Source organism: Rattus rattus, chromosome 6, assembly GCF_011064425.1.
Source record: "Rattus rattus isolate New Zealand chromosome 6, Rrattus_CSIRO_v1, whole genome shotgun sequence".
Classification (NCBI taxonomy): Eukaryota; Metazoa; Chordata; class Mammalia; order Rodentia; family Muridae; genus Rattus; species Rattus rattus.
This window is the reverse complement of record NC_046159.1, coordinates 74,793,926-74,817,472: the sequence shown is the minus strand read 5'-3', so window position 1 is coordinate 74,817,472 and position 23,547 is coordinate 74,793,926. Positions and strand designations below refer to the sequence as shown.

The 23,547-nt window shown below is 46.2% G+C and overlaps 1 protein-coding gene across 2 annotated transcripts in view; it reads right to left on the bottom strand.

Annotated features, from left to right (window-relative positions):
* Positions 1-23,547, bottom strand: part of Reep1 (receptor accessory protein 1) — a 114,650-nt gene that overhangs the window by 28,874 nt on the left and 62,229 nt on the right. For both annotated transcript variants that reach the window (XM_032906356.1, XM_032906357.1), the window contains exons 3-5: positions 22,301-22,377; positions 9,835-9,955; positions 1,613-1,726 (exon numbers count right to left, since the gene is read on the bottom strand). In XM_032906356.1, coding sequence (XP_032762247.1) covers positions 1,613-1,726; positions 9,835-9,955; positions 22,301-22,377 — 312 coding nt within the window. The remainder of the gene's footprint in view (positions 1-1,612; positions 1,727-9,834; positions 9,956-22,300; positions 22,378-23,547) is intronic.

The following is a 23,547-nucleotide window of genomic DNA, read 5'->3' as shown; positions in this document are numbered from 1 at the left end:
CCGAGTGCTGGGATTAAAGGTGCCAATACTTTTGAAAAAAGCACCCAGCTCATGTGCTCTCTCTAGCAAACACTCTCACCACACCCTTCCTTATTTCCCTGCACAGAGAAGCCATCTTGGATCCCTGCTGGTCCGCAGAGCACTACATCCTGACACCTACTTACAACACAGGAGCACTAAGGTCTGCCTCCATCAGTCTGTCCCACATCCACCCATAGCTCTACCACACATGACCCCAAACCCTGGTATAACCCTTCAGGACTTATCACCTCTCCTTTGCTAGATCACCTCTCAGCCAGTGGATTTACCAGAGACCTCCAGCCTGTGCCCGCATCCCAGGAGACAGAACACTGATAAATTTACTTCAAGAGAAGATGTCTGACTATTTCACTTGTTCAGGTCTGTGGGCATAGCAATCCACACAAAGATAAAGTCTCATGTGAGAAGAAACTAGGAAGAGATATAAGAGAACCTTTTCCCCACTAGAGGCCCAATGAAAATGGGAAAGAAGTAATGACTACATCACAATTGTCCACCAGTCCTGCATTTTTTAACCTCCTCCACTTTATTATGTCTGTTATAAATATCACCATCATCACATCATCATCACCATCACATCATCATCATCACCATCATCACCACCATCACCACCACCACCACCATCATCATATCATCATCACCATCATCAACATCAACATCATCATCATCATCATCTTCACATCATCACCACCACCATCATCATATCATCATCACCATCATCAACATCAACATCATCACCACCACCACCATCATATCATCATCACCACCACCACCATCATATCATCATCACCACCACCACCATCATATCACCATCATCACCATCAACATCAACATCATGCTCTACACAGTAACCGTTCCACTCACTCTAAGACCCTGTATCCCTTCTCAGGATGTGATGAACCACGTGAACATGGGTGATCTCTCTACCTGCCCATTTTGGGTTTAGATGATTCTACTAGTGCACCCTGGGAAACAGAATAAAGATATCCTCTCCCTCCCCCTTTCCTTATTTCTTCTCTCATACCTCAGTTTCAGGTAGATTATTTTCCCCCCAATATTAATTTCATTTTTAATAATGTGCATGTCTGTGTGAGGATCTGTGCACATGAGCGCAAGTGCCCGCTGAGGTCTGAAGAAGGCACAAATCCCCCTGGAGCTGGCGATACAGTCAGTCGTGAGCCACCTAACTGTGGGGACCAAACCTGAGTCTTCCTCAAGAGCGGCATGCGATCCTAATTGCTGAGCCATCTCTCCAGCCCAGGTTAAAGATTTTTAACCTATGATCCACATGGAGTTTCACGGGCTCTGGGAAAGTCCTGCTATCACACGTATCATGTATGCGTATATGCACATTTGCATGTATATGAAGGAGAATGCTCTGGAGGCAAAAGTCTTTCTTCCCCATCTTTCTTTCCCCATCATACCTTTAAAGGGACTTTCAAAGATAAATAGAAAGAGTGGTGGTTGGCCCATATCCTATCCTGTGCAATCTACATAGGTGGCAGCCAGAGGCAAGTAGGGGTACTGAGACGTCCGGCAGCCATGGTAGTTAGGACCCAACATGGTACTGCACCTTGGAGGCAGCCATCACAGCTGCCGTGGCCGCCACATTCAAGCCTCGCTTCCCAAAGTGCACGAGGGCGTCATAACTTCGATCTTTTGCTTGGACCAGGCAGTCATCGATTTCCTGTCGGAGGAGAAGCAGAGGCACATTGAGCTGGCAAGTTCAAAAAACATATCTTCCCACCCTCTCCTCCCAAGTGCTGGACTTGGCAGCTTGCCTGATGGCTGACTCTCACTGGCTTGAAACATCATAGACACTTTGAATATATGTTCATAGACAGGAGGGTGGAGAAAGATGGTTAGATAGGGCCAAGTGTAAAGGGGAATTCTGAATAAGTAAGCACACAGTAACTCACTGACCCAAGGCCTGGGTTATCTCTAAAGTTCCTCTAAGTCCCAGGGATGCAGACAATCCTGCCTTTCCCCCCGTAAGCTGCTCCACAAGACAGACAGCATCCAGCATGACTGAATACCAGGAACAAAGCTTCAAACTCAGACCTCAGCTAATTGGTGGCAAACTTGGGAGGGTTAGTTTGTTTGGTTTTGTTCTATTTTTTAAAGATTTATTTTATATGTAACTATTTTGTCTGCATATATGTATGTGCACCATGTGCATGCAATGCCTGTGGATATCAAAGAAGGAGTGAGATTCCCTGGACCTATAGTTACAGGTGGTTGTGAAGCCACCCCTGAGTGCTAAAGACAGAACCCAGGTCCTCTGGAACAGCAGCCAGTGATCTTCGCTGCTGAGCCATCTTGTTGTGGATTGTCCCAGTGCTGTTTGTATTCTGATGTTAATTCTGCAGGTGACATCATGGGAACCTTCTCACCATCCTAACTGGTCAATAGAGGCTAGAGCCTATGGTTGGGCAGTAGAGGGGAAAGGTGGGATAGGAGATCTTTGAGAGTTGGGGCAGGTAGAGAGGGGAAGAGGACAAGAGGGGAAGGAGAGAGAGAGGAGGATGAGGAGGAGGAGGACGAGGAAGAGGAGGGGAAGGAGGACAAGGAGGAGGAGGAAGAGGACAAGGAGAAGGAGGAGGAGGAAGAGGAAGAAGGGAGAAGGAGGAGGAGGAAGAGGGAGGAGGAGGGAAGAGGAGGAAGAGGAGGAAGAGGGAGGAGGAGGAAGAGGAGGAAGGGAGGAGGAGGAAGGGAAGAGGAGGAGGAGGAAGAGAGGAGGAGGAAGAGGAGGAAGAGGAGGAGGAAGAGGGAGGGGGGGGGGAGGAGGGGGAGGAGGGGGAGGAGGAGGAGGAGGAAGAGGAGGAGGAGGAAGAGGAGGAGGAGGAGGAAGAGGAGGAGGAAGAGGAGGAGGAGGAAGGAGGAGGAGGAAGAGGAGGAGGAAGAGGAGGAGGAGGAGGAAGAGGAGGAGGAGGAAGAGGAGGAGGAGGAGGAAGAGGAGGAGGAGGAGGAGGAGGAGGAACCCTTGATAGAGCAGAACCAGAAGACCAAGAGAAGCAACAAGAAGCGAGGGATCTATAGCTGAGGAATAAGTGAGTATAGTGTTAGATCTGCCCAATCAAGGCTTATAGCTTATAACTATAACAACTGGATTGCGTGTTGTTATATGGGTTTATTGGGGTTGGAAATTCTGGTAATATATCTCCCCAGACCTCTTAACAGTTTTCTAGAAAGGGACAGCAATGATGGCGCTTCACTTGTGGTGCATGACAAGGGTTAACAAGGTGAGCACCTTGGCTACCACACGTGACAGCCTCCATCATCTTCAAGACAGGTGATGGAAGCCTTGCAATCCCCTCACTCTGCTACCTGAGACACTGGCCAATGTCTGCGGATGACAGAAGAATGGGATACGGAAACAGGCACTATTTTGGTGGAAAAGGGACTTAATTATAACAGATGCTGAAATAAAAGAAACTCTTCCAGTGCCACACAGCAAGGGAAAAGCAAGGCGGAAGACAGCCCCGAGGTCTCCTGACCAAAGCCAAGTGCAATGCTGCCAGTTTAGCTTGGTTCTGGATCCACTCTACCGTGTTCTGTTTATTTCTTTGTTTTGTATCTTTCATTGTTCTGGGAAAGTGTGTGTATGGTAGCCACAGTGGTTCATTTTACAGTTCAGTAAGGTATGTGGCATCGGTCTTGTTTGAAGCTCTGCTCCATAGTGAGTTTCCTTTGCTCTGAGGTTGGAGGTCAGAGGGTTGGGGGGGCTCAGGCAGCCCCAGCTGCTATCCCTCCTCACAGCCTCCCCAGGAGGGCCCGGGCTCTGTGATCCAGCAGACTAAGGGAGTGATTCTTGGCAGGTCTTAAGAGACACCACTTTCTCTCCAATGGACAGGATACAGCTTCAAGGAAGACAACACTTGGGGAGAAGGAGATGAGAAGGGATTTGGTAACCAAGTGAGAGGTATCTAGAGCTCTAATCCCACCTTTCTGAGATGGGGGATGCTGTGGGCTTGGTTCCCAAGGGGCTGTTCAGGGCTGACCACAGCTGCCCAATTGCTCTCTTCCCCAGAGCCTTCCCATACAGGAAGTCCATAGCATTGAACTTCAGAAAGCGCAGACATTAGTATACCAGTGGGAGCTAACTGCAGGACTCTGTGATTGTTAATTTCTCTGTGCTGTGAGAGAATTGCTGACAAACTCCAGGAAGGAGAGGGTTTCCCCCCTTGGTGTTTTGAGATGCTGTGGTATAGTCCACTATCAAGAGCAAGATACAGTGGAGGGAGCTGCTCAAAGTCATAGTGGCAGGAACATGTGGTGCTGTTTCTCACATGGCACCACCAGGACACAGAGGTCTCAGTGTACGAGGACCAGGAGCAGGCAGATATAAACCTGATTCCTGCCCCACAACCCACATTTGCCCCTTAGGCACCATGTCTAAAAGATTTCACAGCTCCCAACACAGCACCGCAAGCTCCTCAAACCCAAGAGACTAGGAGCCAGGGAGCTCACATTCAAAATGTAACAAGTACCTATTTTATCTTAAAGAATTTTACTACACAATTAGGTTAGAAAACAATGTAATTAATGAATTATACAGTGTTAGAATCATTTAGCACAGTAATCCAACTGTTGGGAATTCAGAAAGACCAAAGAAGGATCTGAATGAACCCTACGTGTGGTAGTGCTCAGTGCAGAATTACCTATAACAAGAAGAACATCGGAATGATCTCAATATTTAGTAGAAGGAAACCGTTCTGTCACTGTGGGACATTAGGTCATGCAAGATATGGATTGCAGGCAATGTTTATGATCTCAGAATACAAATAACTCTTCGCTAGGAGGTTTATTCCTATTCATTTATGTAGCATGTGGGGTGTGTGCACGCACGCATGTGCATTGGGTGTCTCCCTCTATTGCTGTCTATTAAAGAAAATATTGTAAATTGACAGTTATTTAGTGGTGTGTGTGTGGTGTGTGTGTGTAAATGTCGTATGTGTGTGTGCATGGGTGTATAGGTCATGGTGCTTGAGTACCACCTGCAAGAGTTGGTTCTCTTTCTCTCCCATCTGGGTTCCGGGGCTCAAACTCAGATTGTCAAGTTTGGTGGCAAGCATTTGTATCCTATGCACCATTTAACTGGCCTTCTACCTTAGTTTTTGAGACAAGGTCTCTCGCTGAACCCGGAGTTCACCATTTTGGCTAGACTAGCTGATGTTGAGCCCCTGGCATCTGTCTGTGTCTTCCAGCCCTCCCGACACTCCACCTTGCCTGTCTACACGAACACAGTCCTCATGCTTGCACAACACTGAACCATCTTCTTTTTTTTAATATTTATTAATTTATTTTATGTGAGTACACCATCACTGTCTTCAGACACACCAGAAGAGGGCATCAGATTTCATTACAGGTGGTTGTGAGCCACCATGTGGTTGCTGGGATTTGAACTCATGATCTTTGGAAGAGCAGTCAGTGCTCTTAGCCTCTGAGCCATCTCTCCAGCCCCTGAACCATCTTCTTGAATGCAAATATTTTATTTCTATTAAGAATGTATTTATTTACTTAGAGACAGGATTTCAAGTAACTCAAGCTGGCCTGGAAGACACCATGTAGCTTGGGATGACCTTTGAACTTCTGCTTCCACCTTCTAAGCACTGGGATTGCAGGTATGTGCCACCATGCCTGGTTTTAGACAGTACTGGATATTAAACCCTGGGCTTCGTGCCCGCTAGGCAAGCATTCCACTAGCTGAGCTGCCTCCCCAGCCCTCTATGTTAAGTTTTTGTTTATCTGTCTCTGAGATGGGCTTTTCTTTTATTTATTTTATATATCTGAGTGCTCTGTCCTCATGCACACCAGAAGAGGGCATCAGATCCCAATACAGATGGCTGTGAGCCACAGTGTGGTTGCTGGGAATTGAACTCAGGACCTCTGGGAGAGCAGTCAGTGCTCTGAATCATTGAGCCAACTCTTCTTCAGTCCAAGACCAGCTTCTCTTATGCCAGGTGCACTGGTCTTGAAGTCCTGGGCTCTGTAAATTTTCCTCTCTTGTTCTTACAAAAGTCTGGGACTGCATGTATGTGTACCACTGTTCCCAGCTTAAATTTGACAACCCATTGAAAGACTCTCTATAAAGTGGTAAATAGTACATGTAGAGACCCTCTCTGCAGAATGACAGGGGCTAAGTGTGATTTTTTTAAAAAAAGGTTGTTTTGATAGTTAATTAATTTATTTTTGAGATAAAGGCCTGGATGTTCCTGGACGGCCTGAGACTCACTATTTAAGACCATTCTCGTTGGCCTTCGACTTGTGTCAAGCAATCCACCTGCTTCTTCCTTCTGAGGAGTGGAGCTGGAGGTATGTAGTCTTTGGGGAGGTAAATTACTAATATTTTTCTCTTTTTTTTCAGTTTGTTAAAAGTTTTATCAACAATAAATAGCATTTTTATATAATTTTACCACTTTTTTTGAGACAGGATCTTATTTTGTGGCTCAAACTTATAATGGTTTTGCCTTAGCTTCATATATATATATGAGCCACGTTGACCAGCCACTATATCTAGTCATGTGCAAATATACACTTTTTTTCCAGAGACACAGCTCCTCTATGTAGCCCTGGCTGCCCTGGAACTCACTCTATAGACCAGGCTGGCAGAACTCAGAAATCTGCCTGCCTCTGCCTCCCAAGTGCTGGGATTAAAGGCGTGCACCACCACTGCCTGGCTAAATATACTTTTTTTAAAAATAAAACAAAAGATTATTTTCCTATTTCCTTGTCAACAACATTGTCATTGGTGTATTAAGAATCGACTGATCTATGGGCTGGGGCATAGGTCAGTGGTAGAACATTTGCCTAGCATTCATGAGGCCTGGGCTCAATCTTTAGGACCACAATAAAGAAGAAATGTTACTAATGACTCTGTGTGTGTGTGTGTGTGTGTGTGTGTGTATTCACATGTTTTTGCATGTAAGTGTGCACGACATGAATGTGGGAGCCATGTCTCTTTCTCCACTTTCTTTCTTTTTAAGACGGAGTCTTCACTGAACTTTAACTCGCTGGTGTGGCTGGATTATCTGTGCAGGGAGTTCCAGGGGACCTGGAACTGTTCCTCCTGTCTCCACGCTGGGGTTACAGACACCCACTGCCAAGACTGCTTTTCCATGTGTGTTCACGGTCAGAACTCAGGCCCTCACACAGCACAGCAGACAGTTTACCGATGGAGCCATCCCTCCAGCCTCAAAGGTACTGATTTTATACCTTGATTTCTTTTACTCTTTTGACTGCTGCACTCATCTGTCAGTTTTAATAGTCTTTTTGTGGAACCCTTGGGTTTTCCTCCACATAGGATCAGATCATGTGTACACAGGAGTGGCATGGCTTCCTCTCTTCCTGTTGTGTGCATGACTGCTCTTTCTCTGGCCTGACTGCCATGGACAGACTCTCCAATGCTGTGCAGAGTAAGAGCAGCGAGGGCGGACACACTGGTCTTCCCTGAGACATAAAAGCAAAGCCAAAAGCTTCTCCCCGGCAGTGGCTTGTCACACATGATTTTTGTCATGTTGATGCATGTGCCTTGAACGTTGTCATGAATATTGAGTTCTTTTAAAAATATTTTATTTTTAGATTTATTTTCTGTTCAGGTGTCTGAGTGTTTTGTCTGCCTGTATGTGTAAACACTATTTATGTATGTGTGTGTGGTGCCTGCAGAGGTCAGAAAAGGATGTAGGGTTCTCTGGAGCTGGAATTACAGATGATTATAAGCTACTGCTTGAGTGACAGACGGGAAGAACCCGGGTCCTCTGCAAGAGCAAGAAGTGCTCTTAACTGCTGAGCCGTGTCTCCAGCCCAAGGAAGACTGGATTCTATCAGATGCTTTTCCCTGCATGTATTGAGAAAACTGCAGATTTTGAACAAATCAGATATTGCTGTACTACTCATGACACTAAGACATGGAACTAATCCAGATGCCCATCAGTGGATGAGCAAATGATAATGGAAAATTACTCATATGACTCAAAATAAGACAGAATGATAACCTTTCTAAGCAAAATGGATCAAAATGGAGCATTCTGGGTAACGTGAGATAAGTACAGATACCATGTTTTCTTTCCTATGTGGATGTTAAAATAGTCAGTCTAGATGCAGAGTTCAAGAGGAAAGGGAGCGGGGACATAGAACATAGGAGTGCTACAGACAGAAGAAATGAGCACTAGTGTTCTGAGGCACTGCAGGATGACTGGAGCTCACAATGGGGGAGGGGCATGGGAGAGAGAGAGAGAGAGAGAGAGAGAGAGAGAGAGAGAGAGGAAGGACTTGAAAGTTTCAGAGACAAAGTAATAAGGGAGTCGAGACCTGCTAATGGCCCTGATTTGATCAGCACATATTGTACAAATGCTGAAATATCACATTGTTCCTCATAAATATGCACAAGTACTGTGTACTAATAGTGTTTTAATCAGCACACGTTATATGAATGAAATCGTGCTGTACTTCATGCATACATGCAATTATAATAATGAAAGTGAAATGAAAACAAATAGAAGCTTACAGAAATAAGTTTTGGGGTGTGCTGAGATAGGGTCTCCCTGTTTAGCCTTGTCTGGCCTGGAACTCACAGGAATCCACCTGCCTCTGCCTCCTGAGTGCTAGAATTTAGGGCACTATAACCAGGGAGTTTTTAAAAAGGCATTGAAGTTGAGTGCAGAGATGTAAGCCTTAACCCTAGTACATGGGAGGCTGAGGCAGGAGGATAGGGATGAGTTGGAGGTCAACCTGAGCTATTCAGGGATAGCCTGGGCTACAGAACAAGATCCCATCTCAGAGAGAGAGAGAGAGAGCCCAGTAGATAAAGGCATGTGTCAAGCCTTAGAACCTGAGTTCAGTTCTTATGATATACATGTATACATGGAAGGAGAGAACCGTTGCTCTCCCTGAAGTTGTCCTCTGATCTTCACATATGGCATGCATGCAACCATACAGGATAAATGAGGGGAGGAGAGGAAGGGGAGAGAGGGAGAGAGGAGAAGGAGAGGGGGAAGAGAGGAGAGAGAATGAGATTGTAGCTGTTCTTTGCTACTTTGTGGGTTTTTCTTTTTCCCACCCTTAATCCCACCCCCCACTCCAGTTTCACCCCCTACTGCTGGATAGGAGAGAAAGAAAGAGAAAGTGGAGAGACAAATAGAGATCTCCAGTCTTATTTCTTTTGTTTCTTCTTTGAGCAGGACTACTAACAAACACCAAACAATCCCCAAATGCCCAACAGCTGCCAACCCCACCTCTTGGACCCTCTGCAAACTTCCCAGGATTCCAAAGGCACAATCTGTGCTGACAAAACCACGCCTCTGCTAGAGCCCAAGCCAAATGCTACAGGCAGTCTGAGCAGCCCCATATCCCAAACCTGGGATTAGAACGGAAACACATTCAAATAATGTTGATGTTTGTTTGTTTGTTTAATTTTTATGAGTACACTGTAGCTGTTCAAACACACCAGAATGGCATTGGATCCCATTACAGATGGTTATGGTTGCTGGGATTTGAACTCAGGACCTCTGGAAGAGCAGTCAGTGCTCTTAACCACTAAGCCATCGCTCCAGACCTACTTCTGTGTTTTTGTGTTTTATTTTTTTAAGAAACTAAAATTACAGAATTCTCACTACAGAAGATTCTTTCTATCTATCTATCTATCTATCTATCTATCTATCTATCTATCTATCTCACTATTAAAGGAAACAACTTACCTGTTGAAGTAAAAAAGAACCACAAGGGGTCTCCTGCAACAAAACAATCCTTTCTACACAGGACTTTGATTTTTCCCTCGCTAGAAGCTGCATCAATTACCTTTTCTTTTGAGGACAGTGTGGGATGAACAAACTTCCTGTACAGGAGGCTGGATCCTTTTGTATAGGGAGACAGCAGCCAGGCTACAAACGCTATTTTTAGTTCATAATAGAATGGAAACCTGGAAATATAAGAAAATATGCTTCCATTAGGTTCTCAGCAGCACTGTTTAAAGCCCGTAAAAAAAAAAAGACGGGCTGGTGTGGGCGCCTCCCATCGCATACACATACGACATGTTCCCAGATTCCTCATCCTCCACCTGAGGAAGGCATGTGCACACACATGCACATCTACACACCCAAGACCTCTCCGTCATAGCCAACTCGTGTTTTGTTTTGATTCCGTTTCTCAAGAAAAGCAGGCTCACTCCAGCAGTTACACCCTGGCCTTGCCTGGCAGCAGCTGCCAGTTTCTGTAAGGCTATGCTAACAGGGGTCAGCAGGTTGATCCGGCTGCAGCTTGTGGGCTCAGAAGATCAGGTTTGTGTCTGGGCACTAATCATTCATCCTTCACTATTTACAGCCAGGAGACACAGAGGCCAGGGGAATTACAGCAGGGTGAAGCTAGCAGGGTTTCCACAATGACTAAGCACCACTCTTTCTTGTGTCAATAAAGGCAGGGAGAGGAGGAGATCAACTCCTACCAAGGAGGAGAATCCTGCTTCCTCTACTCAATGGCAGGCACAGAGATCTCAATCTCTTTTGTGTGTGCCAAAAGAAAGAGGAGTGTGGGATAGCACATGCTGGACTCCTACACACCCTTAGGCCCATTCATTCATCTGTCCCACAAACACTGGCCCGGATGCACCTATCTGGGCCATCTTATATAAGGCGGGAGTTGGGGGAGTGGCAAAGACTCCCTGCAATCTTGGAGCTTCCAGAAAAAGACAATTCTGGCATCTCGGGCTAAAGAGGTGGTGAGGTCGGGTAAAACGCTTGCTTTGCAAGGGTGACAAGCTGAGTGTGATCCACAGATGCCACAGAGAAAGAAAAAGCCAGACGGTGCAGCACGCACATGAAATCCTGGCAGTGGAGGGGCAGAGACAGGTGGGTCCCCGGGATACAGGTCAGCCCGTTTACCCTACTCAAGTCACAGGCCATTGAGACCCTGTCCCAAAAGAAAAAAAGTAGATGTGCCTCAGGAACCACATCTGATGCTGTTTTCTGGTATATAAATACATGGATGTGTACCTTCAGACACACACACGCACACACACACACACAACACACACAAACACAAACACACACAAACACACATACACACACAAACACACACACACACACACACATACACACACAACACACACACACACACACACACACACACAAAAACACACACACACACACACACACAACACACACACACACACACACACACACACACACACACACACACACACACACACACACACACACACACACACACACACACACACACACACACACACACACACACACACACACACACAAAAACACAAAACACACACACACACACACACACACACACACACACACACAAACACAAACACACACACACACACACACACACACACACACACACACACACACACACACACACACACACACACACACACACACACACACACACAAACACACACACAAACACACATACACACACACACACACACACACACAAACACACAAACACACACACACAACACACACACACACAGACACACACAACACACACACACACACAACACACACAAACACACACACAAATACACACATACACACCTTCAGAAACAGAGAAAGAGGATAGAGGTATGAGGAGAGGAGGAGAGAGGGGGGAAGGGGAGGGGAAGGGAAGGGAGGGGAGATAGTCTCCGATGTCCTCGAATCAGCTAGAGATTGACTGATAAAATAATATCAACCTGAGACAAGGGTCCTAGTGGGTCTCTGCTACTCTTCATCAAGTCTTTAAAAAAAAAAAAGGAAAATTCAAGCCCCTCAAATGGATGCAGATCAGTGGGGCCATGGTGTGCTAAGCAGAGTTTGACCAGATTTCAGCCCCACCTCCCGAGTCTCTAGATGGTGCTATGAATAACCCCGACAATTGCATTACAGCATCGTGAGACTTTGTTGACCCTGGAGGAAGTGTCCTCACCAGGGAGGCCCAATTCCTAGATCTAGCCAAGAAAGAATTTCCCAGCACAAGCAAGGGTCCTCCTGAACTTTCTTGCTTTTTTTCTAATATTTTACTTTTAAATTGTGTGTATGTATGTCTGCATGTAGGTTTCTGTATGTGAGTGCAGTAACTATGGTGGCCAGAAGAGGGCGTCAGATCCCTCTGAAGCTACAGTTATGGGAGCTTGTGAGCCCTCCAACATGAATGCTGGGAACCTAATTCTAGTCCTCTGCAAGAGGAGCAAGCATCTGAATTGCTGAGCCATCTCTCTAGCACCCTCCCGACCCTAGAAATGAGAGAGGGCTGGTGAGTAAGGGAAAGGTCTGGTACCTCCCCTAGTGGCCTTGTGTGGTGCTGCACTTTCTGTTACTAGGGATCTGTGATCTAGAGAGACATCTCCCTCCGTCACCCACTTTCAGGTTCTCAAGTCTGACCACATCTTCTTAAAACAAATCCCAGGCATCCTTACTTAAAATAAGAGGCGATAGATAAGAAGGTCTCTTATCCTAGTCTGAGAGACCAAAAAGTAAGTCTTTCACAGGCATTCTTCCCAGATAAAGGGAGCCACAATTAAAAGCAACCCCTAGCAAGTCATTTCAGAGCCCCTTCAAACTCATACAGCCCCCCTTCCCTAGCCAGCAGTGCACCTCACCAAAGCCCCTCTGCTTTCTGGCTCTGGCAGGCTCTTCCTGAATGTTCTCCAGTAACTGGGGTTCCTGAATGTTCTCCAGTAACTGGGAGTTCTTCCTGAGCAAAGTTGTTTCATCTTTCACAGTCACAAAAGACTGCTGCTAAAAGAGGAGAGGCGTGATTGATCCACCCCTACCCCACCCCCACCCCCAGAGTGCGACACAGTGCTCATTAATAATGGAGAAACTTTTGTTTTGAAAACAAATTATTTGCCAGTCCAAGGGGAAAGCGACTGACTCCAGCAAGCTCAGAAACCAGCCTAAGATACACAGATAGTTCCAAGGACAGCCATCACACTGGGGTTCTTCTAGTTACTGTGTAAAAGATGTTTTTAAAAAGTAGGGCATGCATGTGCATAGTTAAGGAATGCTAAAAGATCTGAAAGTGTACAACAGTGTTTCCCTCTGACCCGGGCCCTCTAGACTCTTAGTCTGTTCCTAGGGGTTAGGCCTAGTTAGTCCGGTGGGTCCCTACCTGTGATTCCCTGAATTGCCTGTTGGTGGCGTTCTCCGTTCGATATATCCCCTACACCTTGCTTTCCCTAAACTGCACAGAATCAACAGTATACATTGGGGACCATCTCATACCAGAACATGGAAAGCTTCAGCCTCTTTCATGGCTTCCTATAGACGTCTAAGTATCTCCCGGTTAAAGGGATTGATGACAACCTCCGCCCATCAAAAGCCAAGCTTCCAGCAAACTGCCCTGCATATGCTTCTTTTCGGATGCATGCAAATGAGGCTATGGTCTGGGTACTCAGGAGTGGATTATCTGTGTGCACTTTGTAGATAGCAGGAAACCGTCATTTGGATCTGCGTAATCACATTCTCACTGCACAGCCAACTAAGAGCCTCTGTCTCAGACTACAGGATTAGCACTTAGGAAATGTATGTGCTTATTTGACTCTCCCAGGGGCCCCTCTGGACTGCCCAGCCTACCTTGATTCTCTGAACCATTTGCTATAGATCACTCGTTCTTTAGAATCTTCCTAGCATAATCCACCCACCCACACCAGTGCAAGTTTTAAAAGCTTCTGCAAGAAGGCTGAAAAGAAGGCTCTTGCTGCCTAGAGGGCCAGAGTTTGACTCCCAGCACTGATGCTGGAAGACCACAGTTGCTTACACCTCCATCTCTGGGGACTCTGACACCCTCTTCTGGCCTCCTTGGACCTACATATGCCTATAATAAATGTACACATGCATATACTCACACACAAATATACTTACAACAATATCTTTAAAAGCAATAACAAAAAAGTTTCTTCTCCCCTGACCTTTTGGTTCATTCCTTAGGCCTTTGCTTGTCAGACCAACAGAGCATAGTTTAGTGATATTTCAGGTGACAGTGTTTGGTGTGGCCAGAAGCTCTGCCTTTTGAGCACCGTCCCCAACCTGATACCAAGTAGCTCTAGACTGTAGGGGAGGTCACTATTATGCAATCATGTCTATCCTGGTGATGGGGTCTGGTTTGTCTTTTTCTTTTTCTTTGCCTCTCTTCCTCTTTCTTCTTCCTTCCTTCCTTTCTTTGACACAAGGTCTCATTATGTAGATTAGGCTGGCTCCAAACTCACAGAGATCTGCCTTCCTCCACCTTCTGAGGATTGGGATTAAAGATGAGTACGACCACTATGGGCTTCGGGCCTGCTTTGATGATACCCAAACATAGGGAAATCAATGGGTTGTAGAAGAGCTAATGCAGAATGAGCTTTTTTGGGGGGAATTGGGGGCGGAGAAAGATGGCATCAGAATCCAGAGCACTAAAAAGGAAGCCATTACAGCCCTTTTAACTCTTCTGAGGACTTCAGCCTAAGGCTAAGAGGCTGATGTACTTTCAGGGCTTCAGCCCTTAACCTGTTACCCCTTGAAAGGCATGGGATAGTCATGGGTAGTGTAGTGGGCCTGGTGACAATTGCCTATAAGTCCTAGCACTCACAATACTGGTGCAGAAGGATCATGAGTTTGAGGCCATCCTGGGCTGTCCACCAAAACCTTGTCTCCAAACAAAATTAAGGACTAGGGATGCAACTTGGTTGGTAGAGTTCCATGCATGAGTTCCTTCATCCCAGCACAGAATAAAGTGGGCCTGGTACTGTACACCTGTCAACCCAGCCATCAGGAGGTGGAGGCAGGAAAGATAAGTTCAAGGTCATCCTCAGTTACATAGAAAGTTTAGGCCATTCTGGAACACATACTCTCATACATACATATTCTTAAATATATATTAAAATTAAAAATGAATGATTGACTAGTATATGTTCTTCTCCAACTCCTCAGTGTCCCCCAAAATCTTAGGCTCAAAACCAGGGTGCTTTTAAAGTCAATTAGAATGAGATCATCAAGAAGTCTGTGAAAATAAATTAGATGAGAGAGAGTGAAACAAAAGGCAAGTCCCTGGGCTTTTAAAGTGTCCTTAGAAGACAATGGTGCCTGTGGGTTCTTCTGCCCTCCCAGTCTCCCATGTGTCCTCCTAGCCCATGGCAACCCATCCTCATCACATGTCCAGGACACTGAAGAGGCATGGGATGCTGGTGTGGGAGTGCAAAACCTCCAGAGATAAGCCCACTGCTCAAGGACAGGATGTTTACAGAAAGAAACAAGCTGTTTTATGGCTAAGAAGAATGAACAGTCCCTATCTACCTCTACACATGGTGTGCATGAATGGAAATCCAGCCCTCCCCGTTGTTCCAGGACTAACCCAGTCCTGGTTCCATTTCCTTACTCCCAGCCCACACATCCTTCTCGACTGAGCTCTGCCTGTAAAGTTCCCTGATTTTAGAGCTCAGTTTCATCTCCACGGTCACTGAGAAGGAAGCTCCTGCTTGACCTTCTTGAGTGTCCTCTTGATATAAAATTGGAATCTCAAGACTTTACAAACAGTGCTCTTCCTGTTTTGCTCTGCCCTTTTTATTTCCTGAGGTATTTTTTTTGCTGACTGGTTGATTGATTGATCCATTCGTTCATTCATCCATGTGCATTCATGTGTTTGTTCCACTGAGAAAATTCTACTGTAAAGGTGCAGGCTGAAAGGCATATGCAGAGCAGGACAGATGTTTTTAGTTCAGTCCTTTTCTGATCAAAGCAGCTTACTGGAGGGAAGGGATCATTTGCCCTACACTCGTACTTTGTCACTGAAGGAAGTCAGGACAGGAACTTGAAGTGGAAACCTGGAAGACTGCTCCTTGCTGACTTGTTCCCTCACGGGTTCATGTTCAGCTACCTCTCTTATACGGCCCAGGACCATCTGCCAAAAGGTGTGTTGCCACACTGGGCCAAGCTGTCCTACAGCAGTTAAGCCCCATCACCAGAAGCCCCACTGACATGCCTACATGCCCCCGAATGATCTAGGCAATTCCTCAATCTATGCTTTCCTCTCAGATGACTCTTAAACTGTGTCAAGTTGACAAAGCCAACTAGGACAATAGGCTAGACAAGTCCTTGCCCTGAGGAGAGAGCTGAGATAAATGGGTGAGCCTGTAGCAAGGCCACATGCTACAGTGGAAGTGTGCACACAGTCCTAGTGGGCACAAGGGTATTAGTGCACACCCAATTTATTCTTGCTGCTCACCCTTTCCTGAGTTTTCCTTGCTATGTCTTTGGTATTACCCCACCCATCACATGTTAAAAACAAAACTCTAAGGAGCATTCAACAATTATCCTCTGATGGGAATCAGTGAGGAAAGGGCCTCAGACTGAGTGAGCCTTAAGTTTTAGAGGGGAGGAAATTTCTAGTGAGAATAGAATGGATTCTCCCAGCCACCGGAGAGGGCTCCCTGAGAAGCTGGCTTCCCCCGGGCTATCACAGAGAAGAGGCCAGGAGCTGTTCTTGAGGTCCTACACTTGAAAGCATGAATGAGTGGAAGGATAAAGGAAAGGCCTTGGTGAAGAAATGAAAGGCAGAGACTGATAATGTGTGTGGAGGGAGATGGGCATACACACTACATTAAAGGAATGTGAGAGTCAATCTCAGAGAAGGGGTCAAGAGGCAAAGGCCACCCACTTCAGGCAGGGACAAAAAAATGAGATGGGGGTATCAGCACCTGCACCTCTGTGGGTTGGGAAATACCCTGACTGGGTGTCCTTCTCGAAGGCTGCACACAGTGCTTGGACAGACTCTGCACACTGCGGGCTCTATAAACACTCATGGTAAGAGCTCTGTAGAGACGCCCCCACTTTCTTCATTCTATACAGAGAGGGACAGACTTATGGTGGTCCAGTTTATACTAACCGATCTCTAGAGCACAACATGAAGTACTACTAACGAAGTACTAAGAACTAGTGCCAAGTCATATCTAGGTCACAGGAGAGGGAAATTTGAAACAAAGAAGGTCTACAGCATGGCTCAGTCAGCAGAGCGAGGGCAACTGGCAGTGTCTGGAGTCCCTCAGCTTCAGTGGGAGGCCCTTGGGGTACTCTCTGAAGTGCTCTCTGCTCCCTCCTCAGAACTTTCTTCTCTTCCCATTTATGAGTCATTCTAAAGGGAGTCAAGTCTCTGCTGTTTGCTAGAATAGATTCAAGACCTCCTAACCCATGGTTCGTGGGCCGAAGCCGGCCACCTGTTTTTATGAGTAAAGATTTATTAGAATCTGGCTGCCCACTTATTTAGGTATTATCTGTGCTGCTTTTGTGTTACCATGGCGCAGCTGAGTAGCTATAATAAAGAGTATTCGAGTCTCAGAGTTCAAAATATTTCCTATCTGGCTCTTTATATATAAAAGCCAACCAACCAACAACCAACCAAAGAAACAAAAAGCCTGTGCTGCTGATGCCTCCAGAATAACCGACCACATGCAGAATGGGGCCCTAGCCATGTCTCACAGGATCCTTCACGCTGAGCCACTCAGATCCGCTGGCTTCGCTAACACAATCTCGGCTAACTAATCGTCTGCTTCCAGCATCCTGACATCCTAGCCACCAGCCCAGGGATAGAAAGGGCTGCATGCTAAGACGCCTTTGGAGAACCATGACCCCTAGTATGTATCTGAAGAGAAATGCCCCCACTTCCTCAATCGCCTCTAAAGTGTAAGCAAGGCCTCAAAGGACATGGGTAACTGTGATCTCCATGATCTCTGGAGAGATGCCTGGCTTCCATGAGAGCACTGGACATAGGACAAAACCATCCAAATACATGCAATCAGCTGTACAGTGTTTCTAGAAGAAAACATGGCTGACTTTTCATAGTGATAACCGTAAGTAGACAATGTTTAATCTGGAGGAGAGGAAAGACTCGTTATTTTGAGGGAGGGTTGCTAGTGGTTGAATCTAGAGTGTCACACAAACTAAGTGTGCATTCTTCCACTGAGGCTGTACCCCCATTCCACAGATAGATTTTTTCTCTCCTCTCCTCTCTTCTGCTTCTTTCCTCCCTCACTTCCTCCTCCCTCTCTCCCTTCCTCCTCCCTCCCTCCCCCTCCCCCTCCCAGTTTTTCTTTGGTGGTGTTGGAACTGAACCCAGGATGGCACAAATGCTTGGCAAATGCTCTGCCAATGAACCACACCCACAGTCCCTGTACTTAATTTTCAGCGTGCAGTTTCAATTTTATTTCGCCATGTGTATAAACCACTTTTTAAAAGGCTGCGACGAAATCACCTCTACAAGGAGCTGAGCAAATCTTCACATCTTCATCCTACCTACTCTGTGACTACTTAGCTTCTACCTCCACCAAGACAGAACACACACACACACACACACACCCAGAGAGAGAGAGAGAGACAGAGACAGAGACAGAGAGACAGAGACACCGAGAAAGAAACCTAGAGATCCCTTCTCTGCAGAGCTGAGGCCTCCAGGACAGCAAGAGACTGTCCTCACTTCCCACCCATAAATTCCTAGATGCCACCAACTAAGAGGGCCAAAGGAGGGGACAGGCAAGGCCTCCACTTGACAAACAGGGAAGGTGGGGGTTCTACCCACCCTTTACCAATACTCCAGACATACAGGTGCCAAATACATTCCCACTATAGACAAGGTTTTGCCCATGACCTTCTCCTCCTGGTGTTTTGTCCCCTAATATGTACCTTGCATGGCAAAGAGATATAACGAAGGTTGTTCAAAGCAGACTTTAAGATGGGGAGATTATCTGGATTATTGGGGTGGGCCTATCTAAATTCATGTTATAAACACAGATCTTCTGTTGGAAGTAGAAGACAGAATCTGAAGGCTGAAAAGGATCAAGATGCCACTGTGAGCTTGAAGAAGGGAGGGGTGCATGTTAAGAAAACAGAGCCATGGGGTTGGGGATTTAGCTCAGGGATAGAGCGCTTGCCTAGCGAGCACAAGGCCCTGGGTTCGGTCCCCAGCTCCGAAAAAAAAAAAAAAAAAAAAAAAAGAAACAGAGCCGTGGTCCCACAACCGCCACAAATAAAATGCAGGCAACAACCTGAGAGACTTGGAGTCTCCTCATAGCCTTCGAACTGAGCCCCGGCTGCCCCCCACCGTGACCCTGGACTTGTGCGGGTCTGAGCAGAGAACTCGGTTCACCCCGCCCCAGCTCCTAGCGTGTAGAAATAGCAGAAAAAGAACCATGTGTGCCTTTGAGGGGCGCGAGCTGTGATGATTTATCATGTTAGCAAAAGCGAACTTATATACCTTACCAAATAAAAATCAAATCGACAGGGCTAGGTGTGGCAGTAGTGCCTTTAATCCCAGCACTTGGGAGGCAGAGGCAGGTGGATTTCTGTGAGTTCAAGGCCATCATGGTCTACAGAGTGAGTTCAAGGACAGCCAGGGCTGAGACCCTGTCTCAAAAAAAAAACTGAAAAAAAAATATTCGCTCACAAAAAAAAAAAAAAATAGTGGTTGAGTACTTACTAGGTAGGAAACGAAAACTACCATGGTCAGTGGGTAGTCCAGCAACTAGACAGGAGCAGTCACCATTAGACAGGATTTCCACTCAGCAAAAGTAGCAAGGTTCACATGTCAATATGTCAGGAAAGAGCTCCTGAGACTAACACTATAGTTCCCTGGTAATCATGAGAAGGAGCAAGGACAGCAGGACAGAACACAGCGGTAGACAGAGGGAGCCTTAAGAACCCATGACTGGATGACTCAAGGACTAGGAGACACTTTTAATGGACTTCCCACTCTTTGCTGGCCCGGGACCCACACTCTCATCTCTACAGGTGACACAGAGGCTTCTTGTGTAAGCTGCACACAGGGTTCCTTGTGACAGCGTCTGTTCTGAGGAAGGTAAGGGATGGCATAGCAGGGTCTGTGTCTACTCACAGAGGCCCAGTCCATCCTGTGTCACAGTATGAAACAAGACAGCAGGGAGCAAGCACATCGAGCCATCAACCCAGATTCCAGCTATGGCTGGGACATGGCTCCTTCAGAAGAAATACTGGGCAGCTATGTTCTAAAAGAACTAAGGCCAACGATCTAAAACGTAATTCAAAGATACACTGTCCAGGTCTGACTTTGGGCCTATGACACTGTGGGGGTGAGGTATATAAGTTCAAACTGGCCCTTTTAGGATAAATGAAAACGTCTGTTAACTCCCTTAAATATGAACAGGAGACTATGTACTGTTATTCACCGTCTTTGAGAGAAAGCTGTATATCGATAATGTTTTTAATTGCACCATTGCTAAAAACAGATGTACTAATTTCATTTGGGAGTAGAGAATTAAGACAAAATTTCATGTAGCCTGGGCTGGTCTCAAACTCTTGATCTTGCCTCTACCTCCCAAGGGTTGAGATTAAAGATGTGTGTCTACAGCCAGAATACAGCAAATACAGAGGCGAATGCCAGCAGCAAACCACTGAACTGAGAATAGGACCCCGTTGAAGGAATCAGAGAAAGAACTGGAAGAGCTTGAAGGGGCTCGAGACCCCATATGTACAACAATGCCAAGCAACCAGAGCTTCCAGGGACTAAGCCACTACCTAAAGACTATACATGGACTGACCCTGGACTCTGACCTCATAGGTAGCAATGAATATCCTAGTAAGAGCACCAGTGGAAGGGGAAGCCCTGGGTCCTGCTAAGACTGAACCCCCAGTGAACTAGACTGTTGGGGGGAGGCGGCAATGGGGGGGAGGGTGGGGGGAACACCCATAAGGAAGGGGGGGGGGGGGATGTTTGCCCGGAAACCAGGAAAGGGAATAACACTCGAAATGTAAATAAGAAATACTCAAGTTAAAAAAAAAAAAAAAAAAAGATGTGTGTCTAGCAAGTGTATTGTTTATAGGTAAAAAAGCCAAAGATCTTAATGTCCACCCACAGGACATTATTTGAACTGATGGGATAGCTCAGGAGTTAAGAGTGCAAACTGCTCTTCAGAGGACCCAGATGTGGTTTCCCGCACCCTTGCTAGGCCACTCTTGACCGCCTCGGGATCTGATGTCCACTTCTGGCCTCCTCAGAACCCTCCTCATACGTCCATACCCTCTCCCCAGAGACTTACCCTCAGTTAGAAATAAAACAGATCTTTAAACCTTTTTAAAAAAGGACACTAACTAAATAAGTTACGCTTCATCTAGACCACGAAATACTGTGTGACCACTGGAAAACAAGTAGCTTCATTTATGCTCAGACGAAAGTATTTCTAAAATGAATCCAAAAAGCAAACAGAACTGGTATGCCAATATTATTCTTAAAAGGAGAAAATGAAAACTATAAGCACCACACACCTGTAATTCCGGCTCTTAGGAACCAGAGTGAGAGGGTTTGAGTGGTAAAGACCAGTCTAGGGTACATCGAGATCTCTCAAAAAAAAGTTACCATAAAAAAGGAAGAACACGGGAGGTGGCTCAGTGGGTAAAAGTGCTTACTGCACAAAGGCTGTCGACCTGAGCTGATGCCCAGAGCACACATAAGACGGAAGGAGAGAGCTGACCCCACAGAGCTATTCTCTGCCACGGCACACGTGCTCACACGTACCACATACACATCACAGGCAGCACACGCATGCATACCTACGCACAGAACAATACATTTTAAAAATAAAAATGTCTCTAACCGTGTGTGTATTAACATACCAACAATTTTGTTTTTAGTTTTGGTTTTTTGAGACAGGGTCTGCCTATGTAGTCCTGCCTGTTCTGGAAGCCAGGATGGCTTCGAACTCAGATCCTCCTGCCTTTGCCTCAAGAGTGCTGCCATTAAAAGTGTGTTCCACCATGCCTGACAGCCACAAATGTTTTAGAGGACGTACAAGTGTGAACAGTGTTTATGGGAAGAGCGCATGGGTCAGGAGGAAACGTGGTATTTTAACTGCACGCTTCGTTTGTCTTGCAGTGCCGGGCCGTGCCCAGGACCTCATGCATACAGCGCTGCTCTACTCCTGAGCCACAGGCTTGGCACACACAGGAGTGCTCTGAGCCATGCAGGCGCTCTCCTCTATACCATTTCTTTCCTTCTTTGACACGTGGATACTTTACCAACTCCATCTGTGGAGGAACTCTGCTTGTAATCTAAGCTACTTCCTGAGCGCCTTATACAACACGGGCTCTTAGGGATCGCATCAAAGACTTGAATAACGTTGTGGAACAATTTACCAAAAACACTCCAATTAACATCCCAGCATTGGTCCTGCTCCTGTGATCTGAGGAAAGGTTGAGGTCCTTTCCCACTGTTCTCCACCTCCAGGTAAAGCTGCCCTTTGAAGTACCCCAGTCCCTGGCGCACTTACCAGCAAAGGAAGATGTCTGTGAACGTCTCTGCTGTGGTGAAGAGGGCAAATATGATCCAGTACATCATCCATTTGACCTGTGGAGAGGAAGGCAGAGTTGGTGGACAGGGTCATGGCTGCCCAGCGCCAAGGCAGTGGACACTGAGGTGGCCCCAGGCAGTGCCACCTGCACCTGTCATACTTCTCTAACTCAGCAGCAGTTCTGCTCCACCACACCTTGATGCTGAGAGCAAACAGGCTGCTCTACAATCAGAACAAGACTCCAAGCACAAGCCTTGGAGGAATCACAGATTTAGTCCAGGCTTGCTATGTCTGAGGTCAAAACCCTGAAGAGCTTGAACCTGACAGACTGGCTGTAAGTTCAAGAGGGGAGAGCCTCCGAGAAGATAGGAGGCCAAGAAGAAGAAAACTCCTAAAATGGACACTTTTAACTGTCTTCAAAGTCTTGGCCAGAATCCTAGTGCCCAAGATTCTGAGGCAGGAGGATCATGAGGTTGAGGTCAGCCTGAACTACAGAGCAAGAATCTTTCACAAAAATAACAAAGCTCTTGGCTGGAACTTGAACTGCAAAGAACCAAAGTAAGATTTTCAAACAGGGACTTCAATATGTCTATAAACGAAAGGTTAAGAATTAGGAAAACTTGGAAAAGACAGGGTGTCCTATGGATGCCATAGTTTCAAATTATCCCGGTTCATTGGGTATCTTCATGGCCAGAGAAAACCTCTCGGTAGTAGTATTGTTTCTAGAAGGATGTGAACAATTTTTTCCCTGGGAGGCACACCTGAGCTTTCACTTATTCCTGCCAAAGACTCCATTTAATATTAGTGAAGAGATTAATTGCAACAGCTTCAGTCGTGAGAAAGGGTCTCCCTCAGTATTAGCGGCTCCCAGAGGATGGTGACCACCACACAGCCAATAGGAATTAGCAGAGTTATTAAGGACACTGGGATGGGCAGGGCGGCAGCTGTAACTGCATGTGTCTGTGGAAGACTGCTCAGAGATGCAAAACCCGCTCCAAAGAACGAGGAAGGGGTCTGTGCTGGTGAGCAGCTGTCACTAGGAGCCACAAACTAGGCGGACTCTCCTCCAGAGACAGCCCTGCCTGTGACTCCAGCATTAGAATCCAATAATGTATGTTGTTTTATGCTGGGAAGCTCATGGTAACTTGTTACAGTGACAATAAGATAATTCGAGACTTGGATGAAATTTAAAATAATAACAAGAGGATATAAAAATGAGAGTGTAG